This window comes from Paramacrobiotus metropolitanus, unplaced genomic scaffold, assembly GCF_019649055.1.
Source record: "Paramacrobiotus metropolitanus isolate TYO unplaced genomic scaffold, Prichtersi_v1.0 Parri_scaffold0000018, whole genome shotgun sequence".
Taxonomy (NCBI): domain Eukaryota; kingdom Metazoa; phylum Tardigrada; class Eutardigrada; order Parachela; family Macrobiotidae; genus Paramacrobiotus; species Paramacrobiotus metropolitanus.
This window is the reverse complement of record NW_026570238.1, coordinates 1,039,607-1,064,147: the sequence shown is the minus strand read 5'-3', so window position 1 is coordinate 1,064,147 and position 24,541 is coordinate 1,039,607. Positions and strand designations below refer to the sequence as shown.

General features: G+C 40.8%; 7 protein-coding genes across 16 annotated transcripts; 4 read left to right on the top strand and 3 right to left on the bottom strand.

Moving 5' to 3' along the window:
• The first annotated feature begins 3,558 nt into the window (after nt 1–3,558).
• Nucleotides 3,559–8,198, top strand: LOC129585705 (uncharacterized). Of its 6 annotated transcripts, none has more exons than XR_008690054.1 (13): nt 3,559–3,793; nt 3,845–3,985; nt 4,059–4,190; nt 4,260–4,450; nt 4,623–5,099; nt 5,182–5,569; nt 5,692–5,892; nt 5,987–6,095; nt 6,227–6,307; nt 6,388–6,505; nt 6,604–6,726; nt 7,022–7,202; nt 7,309–8,188. XR_008690054.1 is itself a non-coding variant. In XM_055478499.1 (12 exons), exons 7-12 carry the CDS (start codon nt 5,988–5,990, stop codon nt 7,494–7,496), a joined length of 819 nt encoding a protein of 272 aa, XP_055334474.1. In that variant the 5' UTR covers nt 3,559–3,985; nt 4,059–4,190; nt 4,256–4,450; nt 4,623–5,099; nt 5,182–5,569; nt 5,692–5,892; nt 5,987; the 3' UTR covers nt 7,497–8,198. The 6 variants fall into 6 exon arrangements, 2 of the variants coding, with proteins under 2 accessions (XP_055334474.1, XP_055334473.1); XR_008690055.1 differs by having other exon boundaries at nt 3,559–3,772; nt 6,388–6,525; nt 7,309–7,553; XR_008690053.1 differs by having other exon boundaries at nt 6,388–6,525; nt 7,309–7,553.
• Nucleotides 7,320–8,845, bottom strand: LOC129585706 (uncharacterized). The gene is made up of 2 exons (XM_055478500.1): nt 8,500–8,845; nt 7,320–8,136 (listed from the first exon to the last, which is right to left on the bottom strand). The coding sequence occupies exons 1-2, from the start codon at nt 8,589–8,591 to the stop codon at nt 7,644–7,646; spliced, it is 585 nt and encodes a 194-aa protein (XP_055334475.1). The 5' UTR covers nt 8,592–8,845; the 3' UTR covers nt 7,320–7,643.
• Nucleotides 8,846–11,722: 2,877 nt separating this feature from the next.
• Nucleotides 11,723–13,665, top strand: LOC129585864 (uncharacterized). Of its 3 annotated transcripts, none has more exons than XM_055478750.1 (3): nt 11,723–11,870; nt 11,994–12,335; nt 12,755–13,665. In XM_055478750.1, exons 2-3 carry the CDS (start codon nt 12,066–12,068, stop codon nt 13,364–13,366), a joined length of 882 nt encoding a protein of 293 aa, XP_055334725.1. In that variant the 5' UTR covers nt 11,723–11,870; nt 11,994–12,065; the 3' UTR covers nt 13,367–13,665. The 3 variants fall into 3 exon arrangements, with proteins under 3 accessions (XP_055334725.1, XP_055334723.1, XP_055334724.1); XM_055478748.1 differs by having other exon boundaries at nt 11,962–12,335; XM_055478749.1 differs by having other exon boundaries at nt 11,946–12,335.
• A 241-nt stretch (nt 13,666–13,906) lies between these two features.
• LOC129585660 (interferon regulatory factor 2-binding protein 1-like) lies at nt 13,907–17,648 on the top strand. Of its 3 annotated transcripts, XM_055478431.1 has the most exons (5): nt 13,907–14,223; nt 14,389–14,626; nt 14,937–15,089; nt 15,199–15,321; nt 15,939–17,648. In XM_055478431.1, the coding sequence occupies exon 5, from the start codon at nt 16,233–16,235 to the stop codon at nt 17,397–17,399; it is 1,167 nt and encodes a 388-aa protein (XP_055334406.1). In that variant the 5' UTR covers nt 13,907–14,223; nt 14,389–14,626; nt 14,937–15,089; nt 15,199–15,321; nt 15,939–16,232; the 3' UTR covers nt 17,400–17,648. The 3 variants fall into 3 exon arrangements, with proteins under 3 accessions (XP_055334406.1, XP_055334407.1, XP_055334408.1); XM_055478432.1 differs by lacking the exons at nt 13,907–14,223; nt 14,389–14,626 and adding an exon at nt 14,860–14,879; XM_055478433.1 differs by lacking the exons at nt 13,907–14,223; nt 14,389–14,626; nt 14,937–15,089; nt 15,199–15,321 and adding an exon at nt 15,451–15,843.
• Nucleotides 17,649–17,666: 18 nt separating this feature from the next.
• LOC129585662 (diphthine methyltransferase-like) lies at nt 17,667–19,575 on the bottom strand. The gene is made up of 5 exons (XM_055478434.1): nt 18,992–19,575; nt 18,682–18,854; nt 18,449–18,581; nt 18,201–18,370; nt 17,667–18,062 (listed from the first exon to the last, which is right to left on the bottom strand). Exons 1-5 carry the CDS (start codon nt 19,372–19,374, stop codon nt 17,884–17,886), a joined length of 1,038 nt encoding a protein of 345 aa, XP_055334409.1. The 5' UTR covers nt 19,375–19,575; the 3' UTR covers nt 17,667–17,883.
• A 195-nt stretch (nt 19,576–19,770) lies between these two features.
• Nucleotides 19,771–22,196, top strand: LOC129585663 (monocyte to macrophage differentiation factor-like). Its single transcript, XM_055478435.1, has 5 exons — nt 19,771–20,410; nt 20,547–20,628; nt 20,971–21,183; nt 21,259–21,278; nt 21,486–22,196. Exons 1-5 carry the CDS (start codon nt 20,256–20,258, stop codon nt 21,877–21,879), a joined length of 864 nt encoding a protein of 287 aa, XP_055334410.1. The 5' UTR covers nt 19,771–20,255; the 3' UTR covers nt 21,880–22,196.
• On the bottom strand, nt 22,104–24,504 carry LOC129585659 (meiosis-specific nuclear structural protein 1-like). The gene is made up of 7 exons (XM_055478430.1): nt 24,473–24,504; nt 24,194–24,377; nt 23,773–23,946; nt 23,017–23,480; nt 22,744–22,936; nt 22,515–22,679; nt 22,104–22,454 (listed from the first exon to the last, which is right to left on the bottom strand). Exons 2-7 carry the CDS (start codon nt 24,362–24,364, stop codon nt 22,254–22,256), a joined length of 1,368 nt encoding a protein of 455 aa, XP_055334405.1. The 5' UTR covers nt 24,365–24,377; nt 24,473–24,504; the 3' UTR covers nt 22,104–22,253.
• Between the last annotated feature and the right edge of the window lie 37 nt (nt 24,505–24,541).

The window sequence follows — 24,541 nt, the reverse complement described above, 5'->3', positions numbered from 1 at the left end:
GTACTGAACAAAAGAAACGAAACGCGCGCGTGTCTGACCGCTGGTCAGCTAAGCTGCTTTCTATGCTTAAAGAATATTTCTAACCTTTTCAGTACGCTAATATTGCCGCACACGTTTAATATGCCCCTCTTTAACGCCGCTGTTGTAATGCAGCCCCGCCGAAAAGCGGGAAAGAAGCAAGCACCTTGCGGAATCCGCATTAGGTTTAATAAAAGATCTTGTGGTTAGTTCAATTCAGGACACCGTCAGATCAAATCAGGACACGATGGAACATTATTATGCGGCTATTAAAGCAACTAAGGTCAGTCACGTAGACGATTGTACAAATAATTAAGTGAAACAACTGAAGCGAATATTACAGTCATGGTAAGTTTATACTACGGTACGGTACCTAGCTATAGTATTCTATGTAAGGTACGCAGTATTCTATGTAGGTATGCTCGTATGTTGTAAATAAGGGCTTTAACAAAAAATGCGTTAAAGATGCTTTAACAAATTTAACAATTAGATAATAACTATAAACATTTTGCGATTCCTAATACCTGAGGCATTTCATGCCAAGTTCAGTTAATAAAACCTTGCATTATAATGAATATAGTTTTACTATCTGTAAATCTGTACTACGTTTATTAATTCCAACCATTATAAATTTCTGAGTGTGTCGTCAACGTTTTGTCGCACTTATTATTAAGGGAGATATTGCTTCTTTTATTTTTTGCACGATGACGATCGCCTGTGAACATTTAAACAAAATTAAATCGACATAAAATTTCAAAACGGTAAGAAATTCACATTGAAACATTTACAGTTTAGATAATAATTTTACTCAAAAACAAATTATAATTTACGAAAATAAATATGTTCTCTCGCAAAACGTGGGAAATTACTCCGATACAAATGGAGCATTATTTACTTTTATGTCAGGATGACGTGATCTTTTAGTGAAGCATGTAATTCAGGCGTATTGATTGGACACACGGCCCGCACACGCGGGTCATGAGAATGTATCCTCGAATGACACTTGATCCTATCGTCATGGCTCAGCCACTGATTCCTACACAATCGTATTCACGTCGCTTTTCGGTCTTGTGAACAGCGGGGAGTTTAATTAGCCATGGAGATACTGTGGGAAAATGACATGAATACGCTAAGTACGCTACAGGCCACAAGTTGCTCGTCTTCTTTTCGAAAAATCTATCGAATAACGCTTTCGAGTCGTTTCGACTGCGCATACTTCAACTGATTTTCACTTGTTAACAGCACCCTATTCTTAGAAACCGTCAACAACGAAGATTGGTGAACTTTTTTTGCATAAAAAGCGCGAGCAGCCTCTAGGTTTATACTTTATAGTATATGTTTGCCTGTTTTTTAGAAGTTTTGATAAATATAAACACACGATTCATTCGAATTATCAGTACATTTAGAATAATGCTTTGTGTTTTGTAGCACTGTTTATTTTTTGTGTATTATTAGAAGCACCCAACATAAAACCTAAAACTTTGGAAGACGTAGCTAACGCATTAAAGAAATTTGAAATGACTTGAAAGAGTAATCTAACTTTTAATAAAGTGAACCTTTATCTTCTGGTTTTGGACAGGACGTGTACTCTGAGCAAAATCATAAAAAAATACGGAAACAAAAACAATTATTGCTAATTGTGCAGACAGTTTTACGTAAGTAGTAATACAAAGAATTATTTGTTATGCGCTCCATTATGCAAAAAAATCGCTCGAGTGGGCTAGAAATTGCACTGAAGGAAAACACCGCTGACAAAGGGACCAATATTAGCCGTTATTGTACGTGAGAAGCGTTTACGGCGCAATGTCAATATGCTCGACTCATAATGTTTGTTTGATAAGTAAAGAGAGCGGCACAAAAGAATGCAGACAAGCCATGTACGTTCCCAGGACCGGAGATACAATTTTACGCCTTAAAATACACACCGGCTATATGCTTTAGATGTTTGATTTTTTTCTTTTTAGCCGCGCCGCGCACGCTTTAGCGTTGCATATTAAACATCGTTCAAGCTGAGGTTGCACTTGAAGCCCCGACACATTCGCTGCATTTTATTTGTTAGCCATCGCGCCGCTGTAGCAATAATATTTCATGTTACGACAACGATAACACGAACCATAACAAAGTGGTTCCCATGTACTTGCTGCAGTTTTGTGGCTGACCACCCGCTCGTTAAACTGTAAAAGCATCAAACCTGCCGGCGGCAACATGCCGGCAGACTGCTTCTTCAGTAATTTGATTCCACATAAGGATATATCGAAACTAGTTACTTGTAGTTCTTTGTGGTTTATGGTTTATAACATCGACGACAGATTTGCTCCACTGTTCTTTATGCGTAAAATAATAAAATTACTAAAAGAATTTGTGGACCAACTTTATGTAAAGTAAAGCAGGAATAATTCCAAGTTAAAGCATGTCCAAATTAAAGTAAAGCAGAAATAATTCCACCAATAATCTTAGAACAATAATAATATAAGGTTTCAAGATACTTGTTAGTTGTCCGGCTGGCTTCCTCGAAGAAGAATTTGTTTCTGCTTGTTGTGCAAAACTTTTACGAAATGTTTACAGTTAAGTTGCGGCTAATTTTCAATCATGTCAAGGTTAGAATAATACCTAATATAATTATAATGTGTTGGAAATTATACTGTTATTTTATATACAGTGTCTCCGATCGTTCATTTAGTGCAGACTTAAACTCGTTTTTAAACATAAACAAAACAATACTGTACGTATGTTCTCAGGTGTCAATCTAGAATATTTAGCCCTTCCGCACGGACACGATAACAAAGCTTTCAAATTAAGCCCTAAACGGTGCACTATAATCTCGAAACAATATGCAGCATTCTCTCGTTTCCCCAGGATCAGTTTTCTGAATGTCCAATTAAAAATGGAAATAGTTCAATGATGAGCTGTGTACATCTACTGGCCAGATGGTACAGCGACAAGAATAAAATACAGCCGTATGCACTTTTTGCCTGCAGAACTTAATTAAACATCCTCCTGATGGATAAAAAGGCGACAATAGAAATGAAGCGGATTTCGGTCTTTGTTGAAATATTTACTCAGCTTTAATTTGAATACTATTTAGCAAATTTAAATATAGCTGCAATGGCTCGTCGAGTCGCATATCAGTGAAAATCAAACACAATCAATTTCAAATTCCTAATACTAGTAACTTAAAGCTTTGAGCGTTAATCATATCGCACCTATGGAGTACGTATAGAAGTACTTCAACTTTATACAATGTTACGGCGTAAACCAATTCCCACGACTGCTGATCACTGTACCATCAGTTGTCGTTTAGTTGGTAATTATTGCACCATGGTACCATGATGCAAAACCTATAAATCGATAGTACGAGCATTAAAAATTTCTAACTATAAGTTTCTGGCCGTATTCTACTGGAGTTCAAACGACTGAGTGCCTATTGCATTACTGCACCGTTTGTGCTGGCAGCATGGTAACGGATTAAGCGGAATAGCATCAACGAGTTTATGAAAATCAAAAACTTGTCGTAGTTGCATAACTAAAAAATTAAAAAACTCGATCTTAGTTAAAAGCTTGGACTTAGCTTAGAACTTAGCAGAACTTAGTTAGCTTCGAGCCCCAAAATTATTTTAAATGTATTCAAACATGTAGATGTCATAGTAACCGTACTGCATAGTTAAAATTAATAGTGGGCCACTTTCTATGATTGATGATTAATAATTCCGACGATGCAAACGAAAAAAATATAAAATTCTACTTGTACGCTATGGTAGGGATGTTCAAAATTAGGGTAAGCTTTCTGGAATGAGAATAATACTGTAATACGGTTCGGTTAAAATAGATGGAGAAGAGGAAGGAGGCGGATGGAAACGATGATTATGGAGGATACATCACTCAGCAGCAATTTTGGATGCGACCTTTAGTGATGCAAGCTTTTCGTATCGCTAGTCAGGATGGAACGGATAACTGGAAACTGTCACTGGTTGGTTGCAGTCTGATTACTTGGAAGAACTGCATTTCTATGCTCTGCGTAATAATGCTTGGTTGTTTCACAGTACGAAAACTTTCAAAAAAGTTTAAAGGCCACGTGCCTATCAGGTTCAAAGGTTACTGTAGGAGTAACCGGAAGCCAAAATCACCCAACGATTTCCCTTCAGTGGACTACGAAACTGCGCAGCGACGCCCCTGTAAGTTTCCCAACACTGCATTGCCGGTTTTGTATGATCCTGCATGCTTACGTTAAATTCTGAAGGCAGTTGCGCAACTTGGGAATCACCGCGCGAATATTACCATGTTCCTTTTCCAACGGATTTTCGATGGCTGAATCAAGAGTTCTAATCTCCAAATGCTATCGTTTAATGATTCGCTTTCTAAGGGCATACGATCTTTACGATCCGGAGAGCAAACTAAATCCGTTTGATCAAGGCGCTTGGGACAAAATGATTTGGTAAGTAAGTGATTCCAGGTGACGTTATTCAGGAATGTTCTATTGGCTCGGATTGTTTTCGTTGTGAAAAATAACAGCTAATTTAAATTTTAAACCGTCAAAGCTACAAGAATATTGTTATCACTTTTATGTACTCGTATATTATATCTTTGTTATTGTTGTTGCTGCGTAGGCAATACTGGACGTACATCCAATTCAGCACCGCAAAGGAGCAAACGAACTCTGCTTGTTTTGATTCAATTTACACAAACGCTTCATTGCCACCTGTGCCGTTGTTTTTTTCTAATGACACCGTTCTGATCTCTTCGTTCCAGAACGGCAACCATGAGTCGGAAGATAGTATTCCCGGGCCAAACCGAAATGTGGCCAGAGATTTAATCATGAAATACTTCGTCCGTAATCCACCGGTTTTAAAATCAGTCCTTGATAAAAATTCAGCTGACCGAGAAAAAAACTATTTTAAAGAACTCCACAAAGCACGAATGCAACCTGGTCTCCATTCGCAAAGCCTCCACGAGATTTGTGTTAAAGACACAGGACTTCCCGATTTATACGCCTGTATTCGAGAACGAGTAACCGCAAGTTGCTTACAACAGACTGAGCAGCGCCTTCATGAGATTAATACCCAAACATTCAAGCTAAAACAAAGGTCAACTTGGTCGCGTTCAAATATAAAAACCTTAACCTTTAATGCTAAAAGCGTGCATGTTGCAGCCTAGTATCGTTAACAGGGGTTGTGATAATTATCCCCATTCGAATGAGAAAACCAACAATACTCAATCCAGTGCGCCCGCAGTGCATGCAAAACCAAAATCTGCGCCTCTGTTAGCCCAGACCAATCCCTTGAGCACTAATTCTGCCGTCAGTGTGCAGAAAACACCGGCCGCAAAATCCATCATAGAAAACGAGACAAAACAAGCTACCGACGAAAATTATTCCGAAAGCGCCCAAGAGGACATGGACCCGGAACTGGATGAAGATTTTGGTACAGAAAGCAGCGATCCAAAATCTTTTCCATGGAATACGAAAACAGCCCGCGTAGCAAATGCAAAAACTGGCACTGCTGCGAAGGGGAAAAAGTCGGTCGTGACGCAACAGTTGGACAAAGCTTCCCAAAAAGTAGCGTATTTGCTCTAAGCTAGCTGTTTTGCAGTATATGTTTTCCAGATTATCGCAATAACGGCTAAACCATCGTGTTTTGTTATTTACCAGTTTTAGCTCAAATATTTTTTATTCGACAGGAAAACACCAAGCAAACCCCTGTAAAATCTCCGAACATCGTCCTAACTCCGGTGCCGACACCAGCATTAGCTACGCGCAAAGAAGCGTTGCAAGTTGAAGAACGTTGTCATGATACTCTGTCGGGATTTTCCATGCTGAATTTTTTATCAATGGCACTATTACATGCAGCAGCCGGGATGAGTCAACTGGACGTGTACAAGGTAGTCGCTACGATGATGCAAGATAAAAGTTCCGCTTTGTACATGGACAGTGGACGGTGGATGCGACCGAATTGACTAAGTCATACTTCCGTAGAATGCCGCGAGTTTTGATTCCTTGTGTTCACGGTCTGTACGATTTGGCGGGGAATTCGTTATTGCGGGCTATATACGTTATGCCTCCGGAAAACATGTCCTTTAAAGACGTTAGTAGGAAGAAGTGCATGGAAGGTTTATTCGTATTTTTTTATTATGCATATTCCATTATTATACATATTTCAGTATGAGTTAATTTTACGGCACTCCTAATCACATCTTGACCTTTCCAGTTTTGTAGTGGTACAAACTTGAACTACAGATGGCGCTTTACAAGATTATTGACGCTGTACCGCTGGTTGGAGGTTCACAAAGTCTGCATGTACGGTAACGAACGACAGTTGACTGTAATACGTGCGCCAGTATTACTTCGTGAACCCTGGACACTTTTGAATGATTTAGGAAACAATGAGTGAATGGTCAAAATGTGGGACCTTTCGCGCACGGGTAGAATCTATCCGCGTTGCGCTGGAAGCCATTGTGACAACATTAAGGAGCAGCAAAATCGATTTTCGATTAGGTGTTCATTTTGTGCTTAAGGTTAATGCGGAACTGCAGTTCCAAAATTATATTAGAAGTAGCGGTATGCGTAAACGTAATCTGACAAAACTGTTGCAGCATTGCCGTAAATCCGACAGCCAGGATGTTGTATGCAAGAAAGCCCCTTCTGAAAGTTTAGATGACTTGCTAAAGTCCTTTCCGGAAGTAGAAATATTAATTGATCCGTGGAGTTTCCAGACAGTAAGCACCTGGTATTTTCAACTCCTTTCATCACATTCAAAAGTTCAAAACAAAATTCCTTAATCATGCTTTGAATTTTTACAGCCGTATGTCCATTAACTGGGAATTATTGAAATAAGTCCCAATTTAACAGTTGATCAGCTAATCAGAATAAATAGTAGATCAAACGTTTTGCTTTATATAATTGTCAAAGTTCCGACATTGAGAAAATGTTATTCCCGTGCGGGTTTGGTAGCTTGCGATTAGAAAATAATTTTGATAAAAGAAACACGCCAATGTAAAGTTCCTTAAACAGGACGATGTTGAAACCTGCGAGCTGCTTGGTGTACTGGTCAAAGACAATATCAACGTATCTCGTCAAGTTTTTCGAAGTTCCCAGGACAGGGGTGATGTAACCCGTTCTATGGGGCGCCACGTTGATGTTGGTCCGAAAACGTTAGTCAGTCAAATTTTTGCACAAATCAGGGAAGCCAAAGGTACGTAACGTAATACCAATTTCTGTCTTGTTCGCGATTTGAAGGTAAACTGTGGCTTATATGTAATTTGTTAAGTAATTTTTATGGGGCACCAATATTACTGTAGATCACGCGAATGCAATCCTTGTGAGCTTTACCAACAGCCTTCAATGGGAAACCAACGCGGAGCTTTTCCATTATGAATTAGCATTTGGGTTGCAACTTGATAATTTTGTTGCTTCCGGATTTCATACCGTGCATCAGCGTATATTGCTGGAAAAGATTATTAAATGCGAAGAAGCCTGCAATTTATAAATCACAAAGAAATCACGAGCCCAAATTTATCATCAGTACTCGTAGGCTAAGAAGGTGCATTATGGTATAGCAAAAACACACACTTTTATATTGAAGAATTCCCCGCAGGCCGCAGTTATAGTAAACCGAAAGTATTTGTACAATAATCTATAAAACCCAACTATCAAAAGGCCCATATCCGCTTTCCATCCAATTTTCAACGCGGTCCAAATAACACCGACCATCTTTATTATGAATGATGGCTACATTGCAATCGGGATACAACAGACATAGGGTCTTGCATATGTCGGCGTTCGCACGCCCTTCCACAAGGTTCCAATCGTCGCACGGTATACCCGTCTCGCAGCTCGGACCGCGCTTTCCCGGATGCGAATTTGGTTGATGCTGGAAACTCCGAAAAGGTCGATCCGTTAGCAACTTCCAGTCACTGGACTGTACCACTTCATAACTGCCGTAACCTTTGAAGCAACATTTTGTCGGTGTGTCCGTTAAAGCATACGCCACTAGTCGGCAATTTAAAGTGTTCAAACAGTTCATCCAACAGGCAGACTCATTTATGTTGGCATCATCTGCGCATCCCAGATCGTTTCCTTTGAAGTACCAACCGGATATTTCGATTAGACGCGTGCCACTCGCATCTCTGGATATCATAATACTTGCAGAATATGCGTTTTATAGTACATACAATCAACTGCTGGACTGCAACTGCTTCTTGCAATGATGCAAATGAATAACCCATATTTTTGCTTCGCGGTATTGTACTGTGAATGTTGCTATAATTCTAGTAGGTATCATATCTACATAAAAGTGCAAGAAGTGCTGCTGTTGTTTCGTCTGCTTTCGAATGTATGATATTCAGGCACTGCTACAAGTATACTTTTATAAATATTTTACAATTAAAGCATGTATTTTACATGCTGTGTAAATACAATGTAGGTAGTTATCTTTAAAATAATCGGTATATATTAACCCGTTTTGCAATCTACAAAAAATCCGCTTTTACCGCGATAATTTGCTGTACGACGATCCAAATACGAAGCATAGAGCACCAAAATGGATAATAGCAGCGTGATTTCCAGCTCCAGAAAGCAGCATCGTTCACTCAATATATTTCAATCCCGTTGTACTTAACTTGAAATTGTTAAACGCGTAAGCTACACAATTCAATAAAATAATAACAATTCAATAATTCAATTCAATTCTACACAATTCAATAATTCAATAAAATTATATTCGACGACCGTAAATCGATGGGTAGCTGAAAAGTCTATAAGACTCCAAATTATAGACTTCTTATCGTAAAACGGCTTTTCTAACTTAACTGCTTTTGCAGAAATAGACTAATTAACGTAGCGTGCCACAGCAGAAGAGCTAAAGAATGCGTACTACAGTGGATAACTTTTACTAGTAATTATCAGAATCACTTACACTTACGTTATCAGCTCTTATCGCTCTCATATACTACTTATGTTCTTGCGATACACCGGTTAATACGAGCATGAGTTTGATGGAACTGGATCAAACAATACTCGTACGTCGCATCTGGTTTGCAACTTTACAATGCATTCTGCAAATAAATTGCAGATCTAGAGTCCACAACTGCACTTCCAACATTGTTGTGCAAGTGAAATACGAATATAGATATTAATAATTTAGAGACGCAATCGTAGTTTTGCAAATTTTGTACTTGTACAGTTACAACCGTAGGGACCATACTTATCCAACTTAACGTACAGCCATCGTAATAATTATTATAGATGCATTAACACCACCAGTGACCTTTTCCAGATTTTGGAGCAGAATGTTAAACTAGCCTCTTATAGAGTAACTGATTTTATTAGTGTTCGTTCGTTTACTCCATACAGCTGTTATAAGCAGTAATCGCTCCTGGGAAGCTGCCAAATAAAAACGATTGTACCACTTGTATAAACAAAATTGCTTAATACTTCATGTGCAGACAAACCTTGAGCTTGAAATCAATTAATTGTAAGGCTAAATGTAAAACCCATAAGCAGGCCTTAATTGTTGGCTGTACTGGGCACTGGGAAAGTAGTGTCCGCATTAATAATTTCGATCATATTACTAGAGTACTTAAGCTTGTCATAATATATTTACAAGCATTCACATGCAATGGCTAGCTGATGAAGCGAAAAAAAAGCACATATAGCATACCATAAAACTTGCATTACAACCAGTAACGACATAATTTTATATACAGAATCCAATTACATATTTAGCTAATAAAGTCACTTAGAGATCGTCTTTGTGAACCCGGAGCCACCTAAAGAGCTCCAGCCTTCCAAAATCAGTTAGAACGTAAGTACTTTATTTTCCAACTCGTGGATTTCGAGCCCGCCACGTTTGCACTGACAGTGGCATGAACAGTCCGTTAAGATTGGAATGCGCAATTGCAATCGGCTTCTCAAAACTGTCGCTTGACGTTGGAGGCATGAACGGTAACAACAGCGATGGTAGCTGGCTGTTAATGCTGTAAGTTTTCGCGGCAAAATCCCCATTATAATTCTTGATAATTTCCTGTATTGGTCGGGTCACTGGACGATAGCGTGGCAGGGACAGCGGCGATCGTCCATCCCCTTGTGCACTAAACACGTAGACCATGGGTCCGACAGGATTGGAACCGTTGGTGACCTTTCGATCCGCATGATCGCCATCCGCTGGTGGCAGTAGGTTCAAGACATTGGCGAAATCTAAGACAGCCTTCATTCGCCCGGGGATCACCTGTTTTCGCGGCTGCGAACCGATATCTCCTGTTGTCGCAGTGTCAGAAGATGTTGTCGTGTTGAAAACGTCTAACGGTTTGGACAGCGCCCCATCGGAATTAGCCGGGCCGGTATTCATAAAAAACGCACTTCCGAATGCCGAACATTCTTGTGTCAGGACGAGGGCAGAAGAAAAAACAAATATAATTCCCAGTGGCGATGACGACACAAAACTCATACTCACTGTGTCTGGTAAAAGATCGTCTCTATGAAAAGTTCGCGCTGAACGCGTGCAAACTTTGTTACTTTGACTTAATGTATTCCCACGATAAACGCAATAATGGCTTTCAATACGATGAAGTACGTAATTATTTGCGGCACAAACTGGCGAAAGAATCCAGGAATTCCACTACTTAATATATTTGCTGAAGTAATGCAATATCCGTAAAGAGGGTTGAATTCGAAAATTTAATCAAGAGCGTGATGCTCAAAGTCGATAATATTCCTCAGAAGTAACAGATATGCTGATTAGTTTTGGATTATGGCTAATTCGATTTTTGGAAAATCGTCTTGCATTACCAATTTGAAGCTATATAAAGGTTTGCTATTAGTCCATTAACGTCATTGGCAATATATTGCCTATATTTGTTCCTGAAACTGCAATAACAGTACCTCAGCATATCAGCTCGACGAGCGTCATTATTGTAACAAAAACATATTAACCTACTGCGACGGATTAGTAGAGACATCGATTAACAATGTTTCCTTGGGTATTATTCCACTTTTCACAGCAGGTTCCAAAATAATTACCAGGCGAATGGAATGGATCACAACCTGCCGTTTCCGGTATACCACCGGAATTATTTTCAGTTTAATTAATGCTTTTCGCCCAATAGCTGAAATATTCTTTGAGGGCCTTACTATTAAATTACAGTACTGATTGACGAACGCCTAATCCAAATCATGCCTAAGTTTCCTACAGTTACCCAGTTTCTATTAATTGTGCGCTTTCTCAATTTTACGACAGACCGAGATTGCTACGCTCATTATAACCGAATAAATAAAATTAATTACAGTATTTTCATATGATAATAATGCTGAAAATTAGTAGCTTTATGTGCCGGTATTTATGTACTGATAATAAAAGTATTTAAGTACCCGAGAAAGATACTAGTACGAATTCATTTGGCAATACGTTTATAGTGGTACTCGTATATCAAGCACGTACGAGTACAAAAATATGCCACACCCTCGGATTTAGCGAAACGTTTCAGTTCAAAACCTACCGTAGAGTAGCTAACAATAAAACCAATTTATTCCGTAAGAGTAGGGGATAAATTTTAATAATGGCAAGCAGTACAGCAAATTACAATAATTTTTATCAAAATTTTGTTCATTTATTACAGTGGGTACTTATAGTGGGTACATTGTTTCGGTTCCTATCTCTATGACGATGACAAAAATTTAATGTACTGTACTTACTATTACTCTGTATATTATCGTTACGGTAATAATTTTATGTTGCCGCTGTTGGGGTGACTAAATATTTAGTAACTAACTAACTAATGGAATTTTCAGTACGTAATTAGCGGTATACAGTACACCTATCCTGTGGGCTATTACTTTCATATCACAAAATATGGCTCTTGTGGAGGTACGGTAAAAGTTAAGCTAGCAAAATATGTTAGTAGGTGCTAATTTGCATTTAACATTGAATCTCGAATCCCAGATTAACTTGATTCCAGCTTGTGACAACACTTTCTACAATAAGAGACAGGACACCAGTGCAATTCAGGATGTTGCGCTCAACCCTCAGATTTAAAACTCCATACTGAAGGGCTTGCGCAGCATGGCGGCGACTAAGGGCAGCTTTTATCGCGAAGATCAAGGGAACCTCGATCATCAGGCAGAAGCCGTTCGCAAGTATACCAAACCAGAAAGGCATTCGACGACCCAGGAAGCCAATCTAAATTTAGGAGCGCACAGAGCTCGGATGAAATATTTGGAGGATGTGCTACCGGGAGGCAGAGAACCCAGTTACGTAGAGCGGCCACAAGTTCACGTGGGTAACTGGTGGTATCGATGCTGTGAAGAAGTTCCGGGTTTCGTCAATTCATTGGTCAGTTGCCAGCTATCGCATATCTATGCGCCTATAGCATTCTTCTACCTGTTTATTTACTTAAAGCAAATATAATTTTTTTTGTTTATATATTTTGCGCAGTTTGTCATACCGATAACAAACTGTTCGGTTAAGAGTCCTATTTGTAACCGCTTCGCAAACAATTGCTTCAGTAACTCTGCGGATATATTTAATACCTTTTTAGTTAGTTTATTTCGATCAATTGGTCGAACTTACAGTTTATTTTATTCCTGAAATAAATTTTGCTAAAAATTTAGGTTTGGTTTTGTATACATGTTTACAGTAATATGGGTACCTAGTTATAAAGTACAGTACTGTACCATACATGCGAGAGCAGTAACATGACAAGAAAATTTTGCCGAACATACAATCCTTATACTAAGCCAAACCCTTTTCAGGGACGCAGGTTGCCAGATACTCTTACGAAGTGCAGTGAATATAAGGAAGAATTTTCGGAATATTCACGATTCTTTAAAAACTATGCACCAACCGACATTCGTGTGCCAGTGACTAAATCAGCAACAGAAAGTGTTCCATTCCTTGTGACCTTTAAGCACCGATTTGCTGGACCATCGGTCAACCACTACATGAGCATATACAGTCGAGATTTTGCATTACCTCCACCTTTCCAACCTCCCTACATGTCCGGATTATGCGATAAAAAGCGCAGAAAATGGTTTCAAGATGTGCTGGACAAAGGGACACATTTCTGTTCGACCTACCAGGAGAATTACGATCCGGACATTTACGAGCAACAAACAATGCCGTTACGAACAGCTTATCACAACATCAGCAGGGAAAATGAAATGGACCAGACATTGCCAGATACTGCACGTGCTTTCCAACGAACGGAAAACCATTCTGTTCCTTCACAGATATCCCATAATTCGGCAATGCTGTCAGAGACTAGCCCAAATAATGCTGAAAGAAAATTCATCCCAACCATAAACGACGTCGACGACCTTAAGCATTCAGCCCATAAACATGCACTTGCTGCGACTCGTGTTTGACTAAAACTAAAAGTGACTTGATCATGTACAAATAATAATCGTAACAATTTCTAATATCTGGTTTGTGTTTCCTCTAACAGTGGTATGTTTGAGCTGGCACAAGAACGATTTCCAAATTAATCCCAGAACGATTTCCCAATTTTTTCTATTGCGCATGGACGTCTGCGCATAATTTCCTAAGTAAGCACGCTACGCATCAAAATGAAGATCATGCGGCGAAGTGTGTCTACAGAGGCACAAGAATTAGCATCTGCGTGTCTAGCGTTTGCACAATCAGTTTTGGGAATAAACATAATATATATCCACAAATTGTGTGTGTGTGTATTTCCATATGTTGCGGTTAATGTGCTTCCATATGTTTTTACCAAGCACGTCTCGAAACGCCAGCCTTCCGGTTAGAGCCCAAACGGGCCACAGGAAGTGGCTTCCGGTGGAATGATTTCGACACACTGCCCGTTCCCGGAGCGGTTGCCTGTGCGACTGATCTCACAAGCAGGCTATGGGTCTGTACAGTCGGTACACGCTATGGAGTATGGACGATCAATTTCTGAAGTACAAAATTTTATTACGGTTTTTGAATTTTCCTGTTGTGCACACATTATTAGTGATCTTCTGTCCAAAAAAAACTTACTTTGTGCATTTCCGAATTGATTTGTATTTCATGCTGACGGAAACAGTTTCAACTTCTGATGAGTTCGCAATGAACTGGAGAAATACTGATGCCGTTCGTAATTTCATTAAACAGTTTCCTTACAATATCAATTATATGGGACTCAACACTCAGAAGAGCTTCCCTCCAGTGATTATCATTTGTGTTGGATGTTTGAGGGAGAATAACAGCAAGCCCCTTCACCACGGTAAGCTTCCGAACGGAAGATTCACCACTGTTTAGTTCTAACTGTTTAGCGTTGTGGCTAAATTGCCCTGTTAAAGCTGCCTACGTTATGACATACTTTATGGGTATATGATAAATCACCATATCTATGTGACCGTATGTATATCTGTCTTTTGTACTTCCTCAGGTTGAGATCGCTGATGGCATTGTAGCGGTTTTGGTTAAGGAAGCATCTAGATAAGGGAATTCATTGATTGTTTTCGAGGTTCCTGAACAACCTGCATTGGCCGCTGAGATACTGCCAATCACTGCTCTCTTGTGCCAGGCAAACAATGTTTTGGCTGGCAGTGTTTTTTCCGTCACTACACTCTTAATGGTATTACTACGCTGACTACACACGCTAAGGATGGATTATAACAAATAAGGTACTGCGCCAAAAGCTGCTGAGCGTAATAACTTTGCTGCGTATGAATATATTGCCAGTAGAGCAAGAATCGAAGAAGACGAGAACATCAAGCCCCATATTTTTCCGTGCTGCGCTCAGCAGTTTGACTCAGCAGTTTGTGCGCATATTGACAGTATCCAAACAGTAGTCGGTCGGGGTATTTGTAACCGGTTTTCTGCCGACACAGCACCGAGTCAGCACGTTCATTGTACCTTTGGGTTGGTGCGAGTGAAGTGAGAGAAGCCCTTGCAGACGTTTTGCTGGTGCTGACCGTTTCTGCTGTTTTGTAGCTGGAGGTGGCGGAACTGATGAGTGCATTTGGACAGCCCCGATCACTGTTGAGCCCATATCGCTTCTCCGAATGATCACTCTCAACACGCTGATGATATGCAGTGCAGTATTGTTGGGCTGCGTTGATTTCGCCCCCGAGGGATTGTTTTTCGGTGAGTTGGTTCTGGTTTTGGCGATGGCAGTAATTAAAACGCCTTTCCGCTTGCATTATGAGACAGAGGTTTGAGGCCGACAGCACTGGTGATGCTTGTGTTTTTGCAGAACACCGTTCGTCAATGCTTAAATGAACCTGGCTTCCGGGCACAAAAGCGATTGATGCTGTAAATGATTTTTGCCTACTGGTGCTCCAAAGGCTTGCTTTTGCAGCAAAACTAAACTGATAAGGTACGTGCATGCCGTTTCCCTGTGTCGTATGTGACAAGGCTACGTAGACGATGCAAAAGCCAAGCAAACGACTCATACCAGTTACTGATCGGTATTTTTCCCATTGAATAAAACTTTTAATTTTAGGTTGGCATTTTTTTAAATGACGATCATCTTCAAAATTATTTGAGTTTTGTGTCATTAAAAAATTCTTTTAAAAAATATGATGTAGTGTAGTAGTCTTGTGGATTACGATAGTGGTTCTGCGTTATAAACATTCCACTTTCCAGTCATAAGCGGCTGTGCATTTGATTATTTAACCAAAACATATGGGCAAAGGGCTGGTTTCTTTTATTACGCTTGCTTTATCGTTATCGTTGCCAAAGTTCGTATTGTTATCGCTATTTCATCTTATCGTTCTCGCACTGAGATTGGTAAACTAATACTATCGTTGCAAAACTAAATTAATGTGACTTCACAGTTCACACTTCACGCCGCACGACAGAACTAAACTGTTTCATACGTTGTGCAGCTGGATTTACGGTATTAGGCACTATGCACGTTTCTTGAATTGTTTAAGTACTGCGTAGTGCCAGCTTGTCATAAGACTGCAATTACGATAACCGGTATTTTTATAGTTGCAGGCCGACGGAAATCACGATCGTGATTCATACGGAGTGTGTCCGGCAGGCATATTCTCTTCGGTGCACGTAGCCGAAAATTATTGTTGTCTTGCCTTTATCATACGATTCAAACTGAAGAATTCTAGCATGTGATCATTGAACGATCTGCTCCGGTGTCGCCTGCCAGCGTTTGTTTTTTTATCGTTGGCCCACTTCTCGATCTATACTGCTGAAGACACGTCAGCCCAACCTTTGAATTCTTTTACGAAAATATTATCGGAAAAGTGTGTAGGTTTCCCGGACAATATTATGAATTCAAATTCGGATTTTCACTTGCCGCCTGCGTCTTCGAAACGCTACACTGACATGCATCGACCAGCGCGTTATTACTGCTTCCTTTGTGACTCACCCAAGTATTCCTGGGCAATTTTACTGGAGTTTACGGAGCCAGTATGTCGAGGATGTGTCAATTACGAAGGCTCTGAGCGAGTCGAATGGATGATCGAGCAGACACGCCAAATGAAGCGTGCGTATTACTGTGCCGATCCCCATTCGCGTGTTCCCGGAACCGGTGGGTTGCCCAAGCCGGAGCCTGGCGAACTGCATGCTCCTCTGGGTCCAGTGCGGTCAGAACCCAAACACAAACCTCTCGGCAACACTGACTTTCATTCTGCTAGCCTGCATGGAACAAAAGATACTGAACTCACTGATCGGCAGCACAGTGATGGGCTGATCTCAGTGTCTAGTAAGACTTCCTCCGGATCTGCCGTCCAGCCGCTGCATCCGGCTGTTCTGACCAAATATTCCGCGCGACGTGGCTCCATGCCGTCAATGGCCCTGAATCGCGTCTGGCAAAAGAGTGCGGGTGTTAAGCCACAAAAAGAACTACAGGAGTTGGTGCAGCTGCATGCTGGTGCAGCTACTCAGATGCTGCACAGCGGCGGAAGCGCAACACGGGACACTGCCGATACACCGCCAGATGGATCATCAGTTCCCAATCCCATTAGCGCCATGACGGCAGTAACAGCGGGTGTCCATTCGGGTGACCTTGGCAGTCCTAGCGTCAGTGGGAAGAAACAGTTGCAGATGAGTTTGAGTAATTCGAGAAGAAGCGGATCCATGTCCGTATCAAACTCAATGGACGCAAGTTCTCGCGGCACGCCGGAAGCCATGCGCATCCCCAGTCCGGCAAGACGATCGCCACCGGTGGTTGTTAAATGCCGGCTATGTAGTAAGGTGATTGACAATGCCAACTACATTCAGTGCCCGTCGGTTATGGAGCATCGATTTTGTTTCCGCTGTTGTAAAGACATCGTTTCCAAGGCCACGGAGAACGCACCCGCAACCTGTCCCAGTGGTGAGCGATGCCCGGCGCCGCGAATCGACGGGGATGTCGCATGGACCTTCTCGCCAACGGAAGCGCAGACCATTCTGGAGCAATTGTACAATGAAGAGAAGGAAAGTCGCAAACCGTGAAATTCAGTGCGGTGAATTTATAGTATTGTTGATTCAGTTAGTCTGGATTATTTTGGTATAGTCTTCAGATTGTCATCGTGTTTGACTTTGTAAATTCTTGTTTTTTTCTTTAATTTGTAAATAGCTCGTTGTTGGTGAGTTTCGTAGTAAGTTTCGTACCTTTGAAATTTTTGTCGTTTGCAAAACTGTTGTTACCGTCTTTTTACCGGTGTTGAAGCTTTTACAATAAATAAAAATGAATGAAAGTTACGTCTGTAAGGCGATTAAGAAATATACCGGCTCCTGCAAAAATGTTTATCAGTTACAAATTATTCGATTTTTCCAAGTCGCTTTGGGCAAAAACAGAACAAACCAGTCCAGCAGCAGTTTCTGCCGACAAAGCCCAACAAACCAACGCTAATGTTTCGCAGAAGTGTCAACTGCTATGTTAAAGACTTGAAACAACAACAAATTAATAAAAGAACGATCTCTCAGACGCCTTAACTCAACATGAAACAGAAAAAAAATCCAGTACGTGGTCATAAAACGAACATGCTGCTAATTCAAATTGCAGACCATCAGAAATTTTCTGGGAATCCAAATTATCCGAACGGATGGGTACGCTCCAATCAATTCCATATACAAGCTGGCGATCGGTCATAAATGTATCCAGAACAACGAAATCTAAAGGAAAATACACTGAACGTTATTTTTATCAACTATTGACAAAGAATTGCCGGCATTCATTCGACCACGGTTGTCATTCAATCGAGCATATCTGAATTAGAACGTACACCTTCGCTGTAATCCACCAGTGCTTACCTGGATCACGATACTCCACTATTCGGGCTCCACCTTGCATACAAGCACAAGCAAAAATCTCACGTCTTATCGGATTCTGTTTTATCCTCCATACACCTCCACCCAAACCAATTGCTCCAACCGAATCTTTCAAGTTTCTCTTGTCCCATACTCGTAAATTTTCATCATAACTAGAAATCCAAAGATGACGTTACGAAAAAAATGAATATAACCCTATGCTCAGAGCTAGGACGTATCGGTTCACGAACCTCCCCGTAAATAAAAGCGATGGAAATGCCATCCTATTTACAATACTGGTAACACCGGCTTCATGACCATGAACAGTCCGCGCAACATCTGGCATTCTAGAATCTGTCACTTTCAACAAGGAGTCGTCCGCACCTGCAGCAAGCAAGCCCGAAACAATTAATTTTCAGTATATCCAAGAATGGTTTACAAGATTACAGTGTACAGCGACAAACTCATGTAATAATTGTTTTACCAGAGTACACAATGTTGGAGTTTTCGGCGTCAAAACAAACGGTCCAGACTTCATACTCGTGTAACGTTGAAGACTGCACATGTCGAAATTCTTCATCTCGTTCTCGCAGAATAGTCACGTTACCAACAGAATCAGAAACCGCCAGCAAAATCGAACCTGTATTCTCGGACTCCCTAGGTAAAAGCCTCAATGAATTTATATATAACAAAATGTAACACTTACACTGATAGTGAATCTTATTAATTCATTTCCGGTAGGCGATACCTTTCTCCGCATTCGGACGGAAATCAGTGAACTGCTAACAGCTTACTTAGTCCAGGCCACTGCCAAGGCGAGTCCCTTAGTGCACTCTATCTTCGCAGCTTCAAGAATACCGAAATGTTCAAGTCCGTCGTCGCGCTCCGACTGCAAATTTTGTACAACGCGTAAAGTTCCGTCAGCCATTGCTAGAATGATATCGTCACGATCCAGTGTCTTCACATCCAGCACTCCAGGAAGACCGTGCAGTTGATGGACAATCTTCTGGTTTTTAACGACCAGCAGAGAACCAACGCGACGGGTGGCACTAGGATCACCGCTCTCTTTTCCCTCCAGTTGATATGTTCCACAATAAAGCATAGATCCATTCTGGGAATATTCGCACACTGCTGCATACGCATCAGTATCAATGGAAGCAAGCCGTTTCGTCGCCATTGTAAAATGTGGTGTGACCGTGTGACTTCGCAACTGATCCGCGGAAGTCACGAAAATCTTGTCTTTCTTGTCATTGTGGTTTGAACGATCGTGGTCTGTAACCTCTTTATGATCCCACTACGAAATCTGCACAGCTGATAGTCTAACAAGTAAGAATAAATAAATACTTAGCCTTACTGTGCTTTAAAAATGTTTGTAAAAATCGAAATACCCCAAAAAAATTACGAATGCTGTATGCAGGCTGTCACATTTTTCACTGCCAGCGCTATGCGGTGACGCGTATCCCGAATCAGCAACAAAACCGACCCACCTCTGGCGGCAGATACGTAATAGTACCGAACAAGCTGGGCGGTAGAGATGGGTAGGTTTTCCATACAGTTCGTATCATTTTAATTTTCAGATCTACGTAGAGTCTGGAGATTGCTGTTAATGTTAATCAGTTGCATATTAATTTTTAGTGTTGTAGATTTTTTTTAGAACTTTAAGCATGAGAACTAATCCAGATAACAGAACGCGTTTGTGTTTTCCGATTTTTGAAACTTGAAAGCATCAGATGCAACAGCAGCGAAGTCGCTAGGCCGCTTATCACGGGATTCACGATCATTCACCGTTAATAATAATTTTATTTCAATAATTAATATAATTTCGTCATTTTCATAATGTGAGTTCTGGGAGTTGTTCCGTGGTTATCTGGAGTTCTTCCATAAGCTCCAAGATTTTGGACATCGTCGCCGTGTCTTTTGGATGCGTTAAGGACCTGTGATATGGAGTGTTCCAAGGACAGAGTGTGATATTGGAAGTGTGCTACTTCTGGCTGGATGGAATGATGGACGTACAGATAGACTCCAGGTTTTTGGGCCAATGTTGAAGTTGCGCGATCGATGGAGCTTAGCCGAAGGTCTGTTCCCAACGTGACCGATGACAGTGACAATGGTCCCAAACAACATGATTACGGCGCACATCGTCGCAGCGAAAGAAATGGCCATGGAAAGGAGCACGCAACGAGAGTGCCTGGGATCAAGCGCAACTGGCGAAGGTGCGAGACGTCAACATCATAAGATTATAAGACTAATAATAAGAGCGAAAATTTGTAGTTGCTTTCCTATCTTAATTTGTGATGCTTATTTCCGATGGTTTTAACTTTTACAGTCTGCTTTCCTTTGTGCTGATAGATTCCGGAATAGAAGAGCATGTCCTGGAGAAGCCTATGAGCCGACGGATATTGAACATGTGGCCAACATTTGCACTCATGCGGTACGTGAACGGTGAAGGAGCAAACTGCAAACCCTTGTTATGCTATAAATTAACTGTTAGTTGTATGTGGCAGTGGGTGAGTGTCGTTATTTCAAGGATTAGCGAACCTGGATGTTATGTATATATTTTCTGCAAATGTTGTTTTCAGTCCTGTTCTTATGTTACTTTGTTCTTGCTTTTCGTATTGAAATAAATTTTTATTCTTCTCATTTGTCATAGTGAAAAGTACTTCATCTTTCCTAGGCTTTGTTGGCATTATTAAACTTCATTTTTACTAATTGTACACAATGTACAGACACAGTCTGGGAGAATACTCCTGTAAATTTGTATGCCAACTTGCAGATCAGTATAATTCCAGCCATGTGCGCTATGGGATATTTGTTGCTTTCCGCTCCTACCTATTTGCATGCCATCACGGCCGTTATATACGGATGCTCGCTAATTGCCTTGTTCGGAGTCTCAACAGCCTTCCATAGCGCGTGCTACTTTGGCATGACCAGAAGAGTGAAGTTTACTTTACATATCTGTGATCGCGCTACGATATACGCTTTTATCGTAAGTATGAATTTGAATTAATAGTTATGGTTTACTAATGAAAGTTGTATCTACTGGAAACGTTTTAATTTTTAGGCATGCTCCTATAGTCCCTGGTAAGTCGTTTTTTAATTATTCTTGATAATCACTTGGAAACTTGAAATTGCGTTTTTAACTTCAACAACCCTTGCAGTCCTTATATTTGTTAGATTTATTCTGTCGAAGGAATTGTTAGTGAGTGGAAATTAAGTTGGCAGAGTTTCGATTAATAAGATAATTAACGATAACTCCTCAGACATAACGCATTAATTTTGTCGAAACAGGTTGCTGCTAAAGGATGCCGAGCTGTACGTGCTGGTTGTTTTCTTCGTGCTGTGGTTCATGGTGTTCGGTGGCGCCGTATATCAGTATCTCTTCCACGAGAAATACAAGCACTTCGAGACTTTTCTGTATTTGTTTATGGGCATTATACCGGGAGTGATTTGTGTGCCGGGAATGGCTGACAGCCGGGGCATTATGGCTGTAGCACAGGGTGGAGCAGTATACGTGTTGGGAGTGGTGTTCTTTAAAATGGACGGCGTGATCCCTTGCGCTCATGCCATATGGCACCTCTTTGTTGTCGTGGGAGCATCATGGCATTTTCTGGCTGTGGCGCACTACTTGTACGCCGGGAATCTCGATATTCCGTTAGCGGCTGAGCAAACAATCCCAAATTAACGTGAATGTAGCATTGATCCGGTGGTCAGTTTTTGACGCATATCTTCCACAGCATCTTATAGGCGTCATGTTTTCCTGTGGCAGCTGTCTTACCAAAAAGATATGTTTTTCTCATAGTCATACGACTAATGATGTCAGTTAATATGTGAATTCTAGTCGGTTGCGACCGTAATTGTTTGACGTTCTTAGCTCTCTGCTAATCGGTGTTGTATTTGGTGGTTTTTTGTTGATGTTTTAATCTTGAAAGCAGTATTAAACAAGTTAACAATTCCGAAAAATGTGAACCCCAGTAATTTACATTGAAGTCCGTTAACGGTGTTTCACAGAATTTCAAACGCTTTAAATGTGGTTCACAGACCATAACCATTGCGAAATCACGGTAGACTGCCGTCTTCAAATTGTTGTTTTGCTCGCAACATTGGTGCGATGTTCCACCCTAATATTCGTCGCTTTTCGATTTCGCGGTCCATAGTTTCGAGAATCTTTTCTGTGCGAACCTTTTCTCTCTGTATTTCCTTTTCAGCAGTTTTAGCGTCTCTTGTTTTCTCGTCCTCTCGCTGGTGAACGGAAACTCTCTATAAAACACTTTCATCAATATGCAGAACTTCAATGCGTTTGTACGTTCTTTAAGTGACCTTTTGCTCGTCCCAGAACTCTAGCAATTCCTTTGTTTGGTGTGCTTTCACTTCGGCATCAGACGAATTTGGTGCGTTTGAGGGTTTTGCTTTGGTTTCAAGCATCTTTTGATATTCAGAATTTTCTCGCTTTAGATCTCTTTTTTCTCCAATTTGGCGTTCAGTCTAAAAGAGATAATATAACAAATAGCCTGTTGTGCTAGATGGCACGGCAAAATAGGGGATTTACCGCTAGCTGCTTATTAAATGACGCAAGCTCATAAGCCAGATTGGTTCTGTTTTGTTTCTCTTGATCTCTTTGCGCTTCGATTTCCTCCTGTTTCTGCACTCCTTTTCGGACGAGCGTATCGATCACTGCGTTTAAACGGGCATCTGTTGATTCAAAGGTGGTTGCAGCTGTGACCTTTTCGTTACGCATTTGACTGCAAACCAGACAACTACAAGTGTTGTTTCCGTTACGTTGCGCATTGCATTTTCATTTTCAATGTAAACCACTTCTTACTTTTGGCATTCCGTATCGTCGTTTCGCAAGTTTATCGCTCTTTCCAGTTTCATTTGAATATAATTTTTTCTGATTTGATTTTCCAGTTGGTCTTGTTCCATGGTTTGCTGTGCTGCAGCCTGTCTAATGTCTAATTCTGTAGCGTAATCCTGCCGAAGACTGCATTTCCGTGCATTGTGATCTTCCTCAGTTTCTGCGTCTTCGGCTCGAAGTTTATCATTATACTCTTTCATATATTCTGCGCGTTCATGCAGGTATGCTATCCTGCCATTTTTGTGATTTTCCGATTTTTCGATTTTTTTATTAGAGAACGGTGCCGCTTTGAGTTGCGAGTGCTCATTTTCCGGCCGACAAATTGTCAAGGCTTGATGGCGTTCCATTTCTTGTCGTTTTTCACGCAGGCTTTGATTATGTTCGCACTGAGCTTTCCAATACGTTGCCGCTTCCGCAAGTGATAACGCTTTCTGGAATTAATATTAAAAGTAAATTAAAAACTGCCGGGGAATAATATCATTATCAAAGAGGATAGCACCAGCCCCAGCTGCAAATTGCAGTTGCACATATCGTGGTCCCAGTTTCGTTATACAGGAGTATCTTCCTTTTTCGTGGTCGAATTTATCATAAGTTAAAAATGCTTATCAAAACTTGATGCGCCCAGTGGTCGCTAATTGTTTAGTGACTATAAAGTCACTAAATATTGAAATCATTTTGAGATATCAAGACCACTGCGTTAAAATCAAATCGGTTTCTGCAAACCTGAAAATTCCTCATTTCTTCAGTGTTTTTCACGGCTAGTCGTTGAGCGTATTGTATGACCTCTCGAGCTCTGTCTTCGGCACCTCGCTCGCATTCTTCTTCGAGTTTTACCGCTTCGTGTTCCAGTTTATCTTTCGTTTGACGTTTCATAAGGGCTTTTTTACGCATGTTTACCTGTAAACTAATAGTCGACAATCTCAGTGATTTTTTCAAGTGACATACAGACTTCGTAACAAGGGTAACAATTTAACGCTGCAGATTCATTTTCTTGTCACCATTTAACTGCACACAGGAATCGAAGGTGACTGTTGAACCGGCGCCGTGCTATGCGATGAACAGTATGAACGCCAGTATAACTACTGAATTAGACAGGAACCTACGATTAGTTAATATTTATTAATCAGCGTATGGAAGTACTTACTTCAAGGGTGTTGCTCCAGTGCGCTTTCAGTTTTCTGGACTCCTCTGCCATGCGTGCCCGCTCAATCAGTCCGTCATCCGGTATGTCTGTGTGGATTTCTTCCGGCTTTCCTTTGATGTGTTGCCATTGTTCCTCCGTAATGAGCAGAACTGCATCGTTATATTCACACATAACAAGCACGTTTCTACAAAAGCTGCTTTGCGACGTTAAACAGTGGAGTGAGAATGTCAGAATTTAGATCTGCATGCTTCGGATCACCTTAATTTGACAACGACGTACCGGCATGTGGAACATTTGAGGTCAATTTTTGTCACCCTTGTTACTGACCTTTTAACAGAACTGTGCATG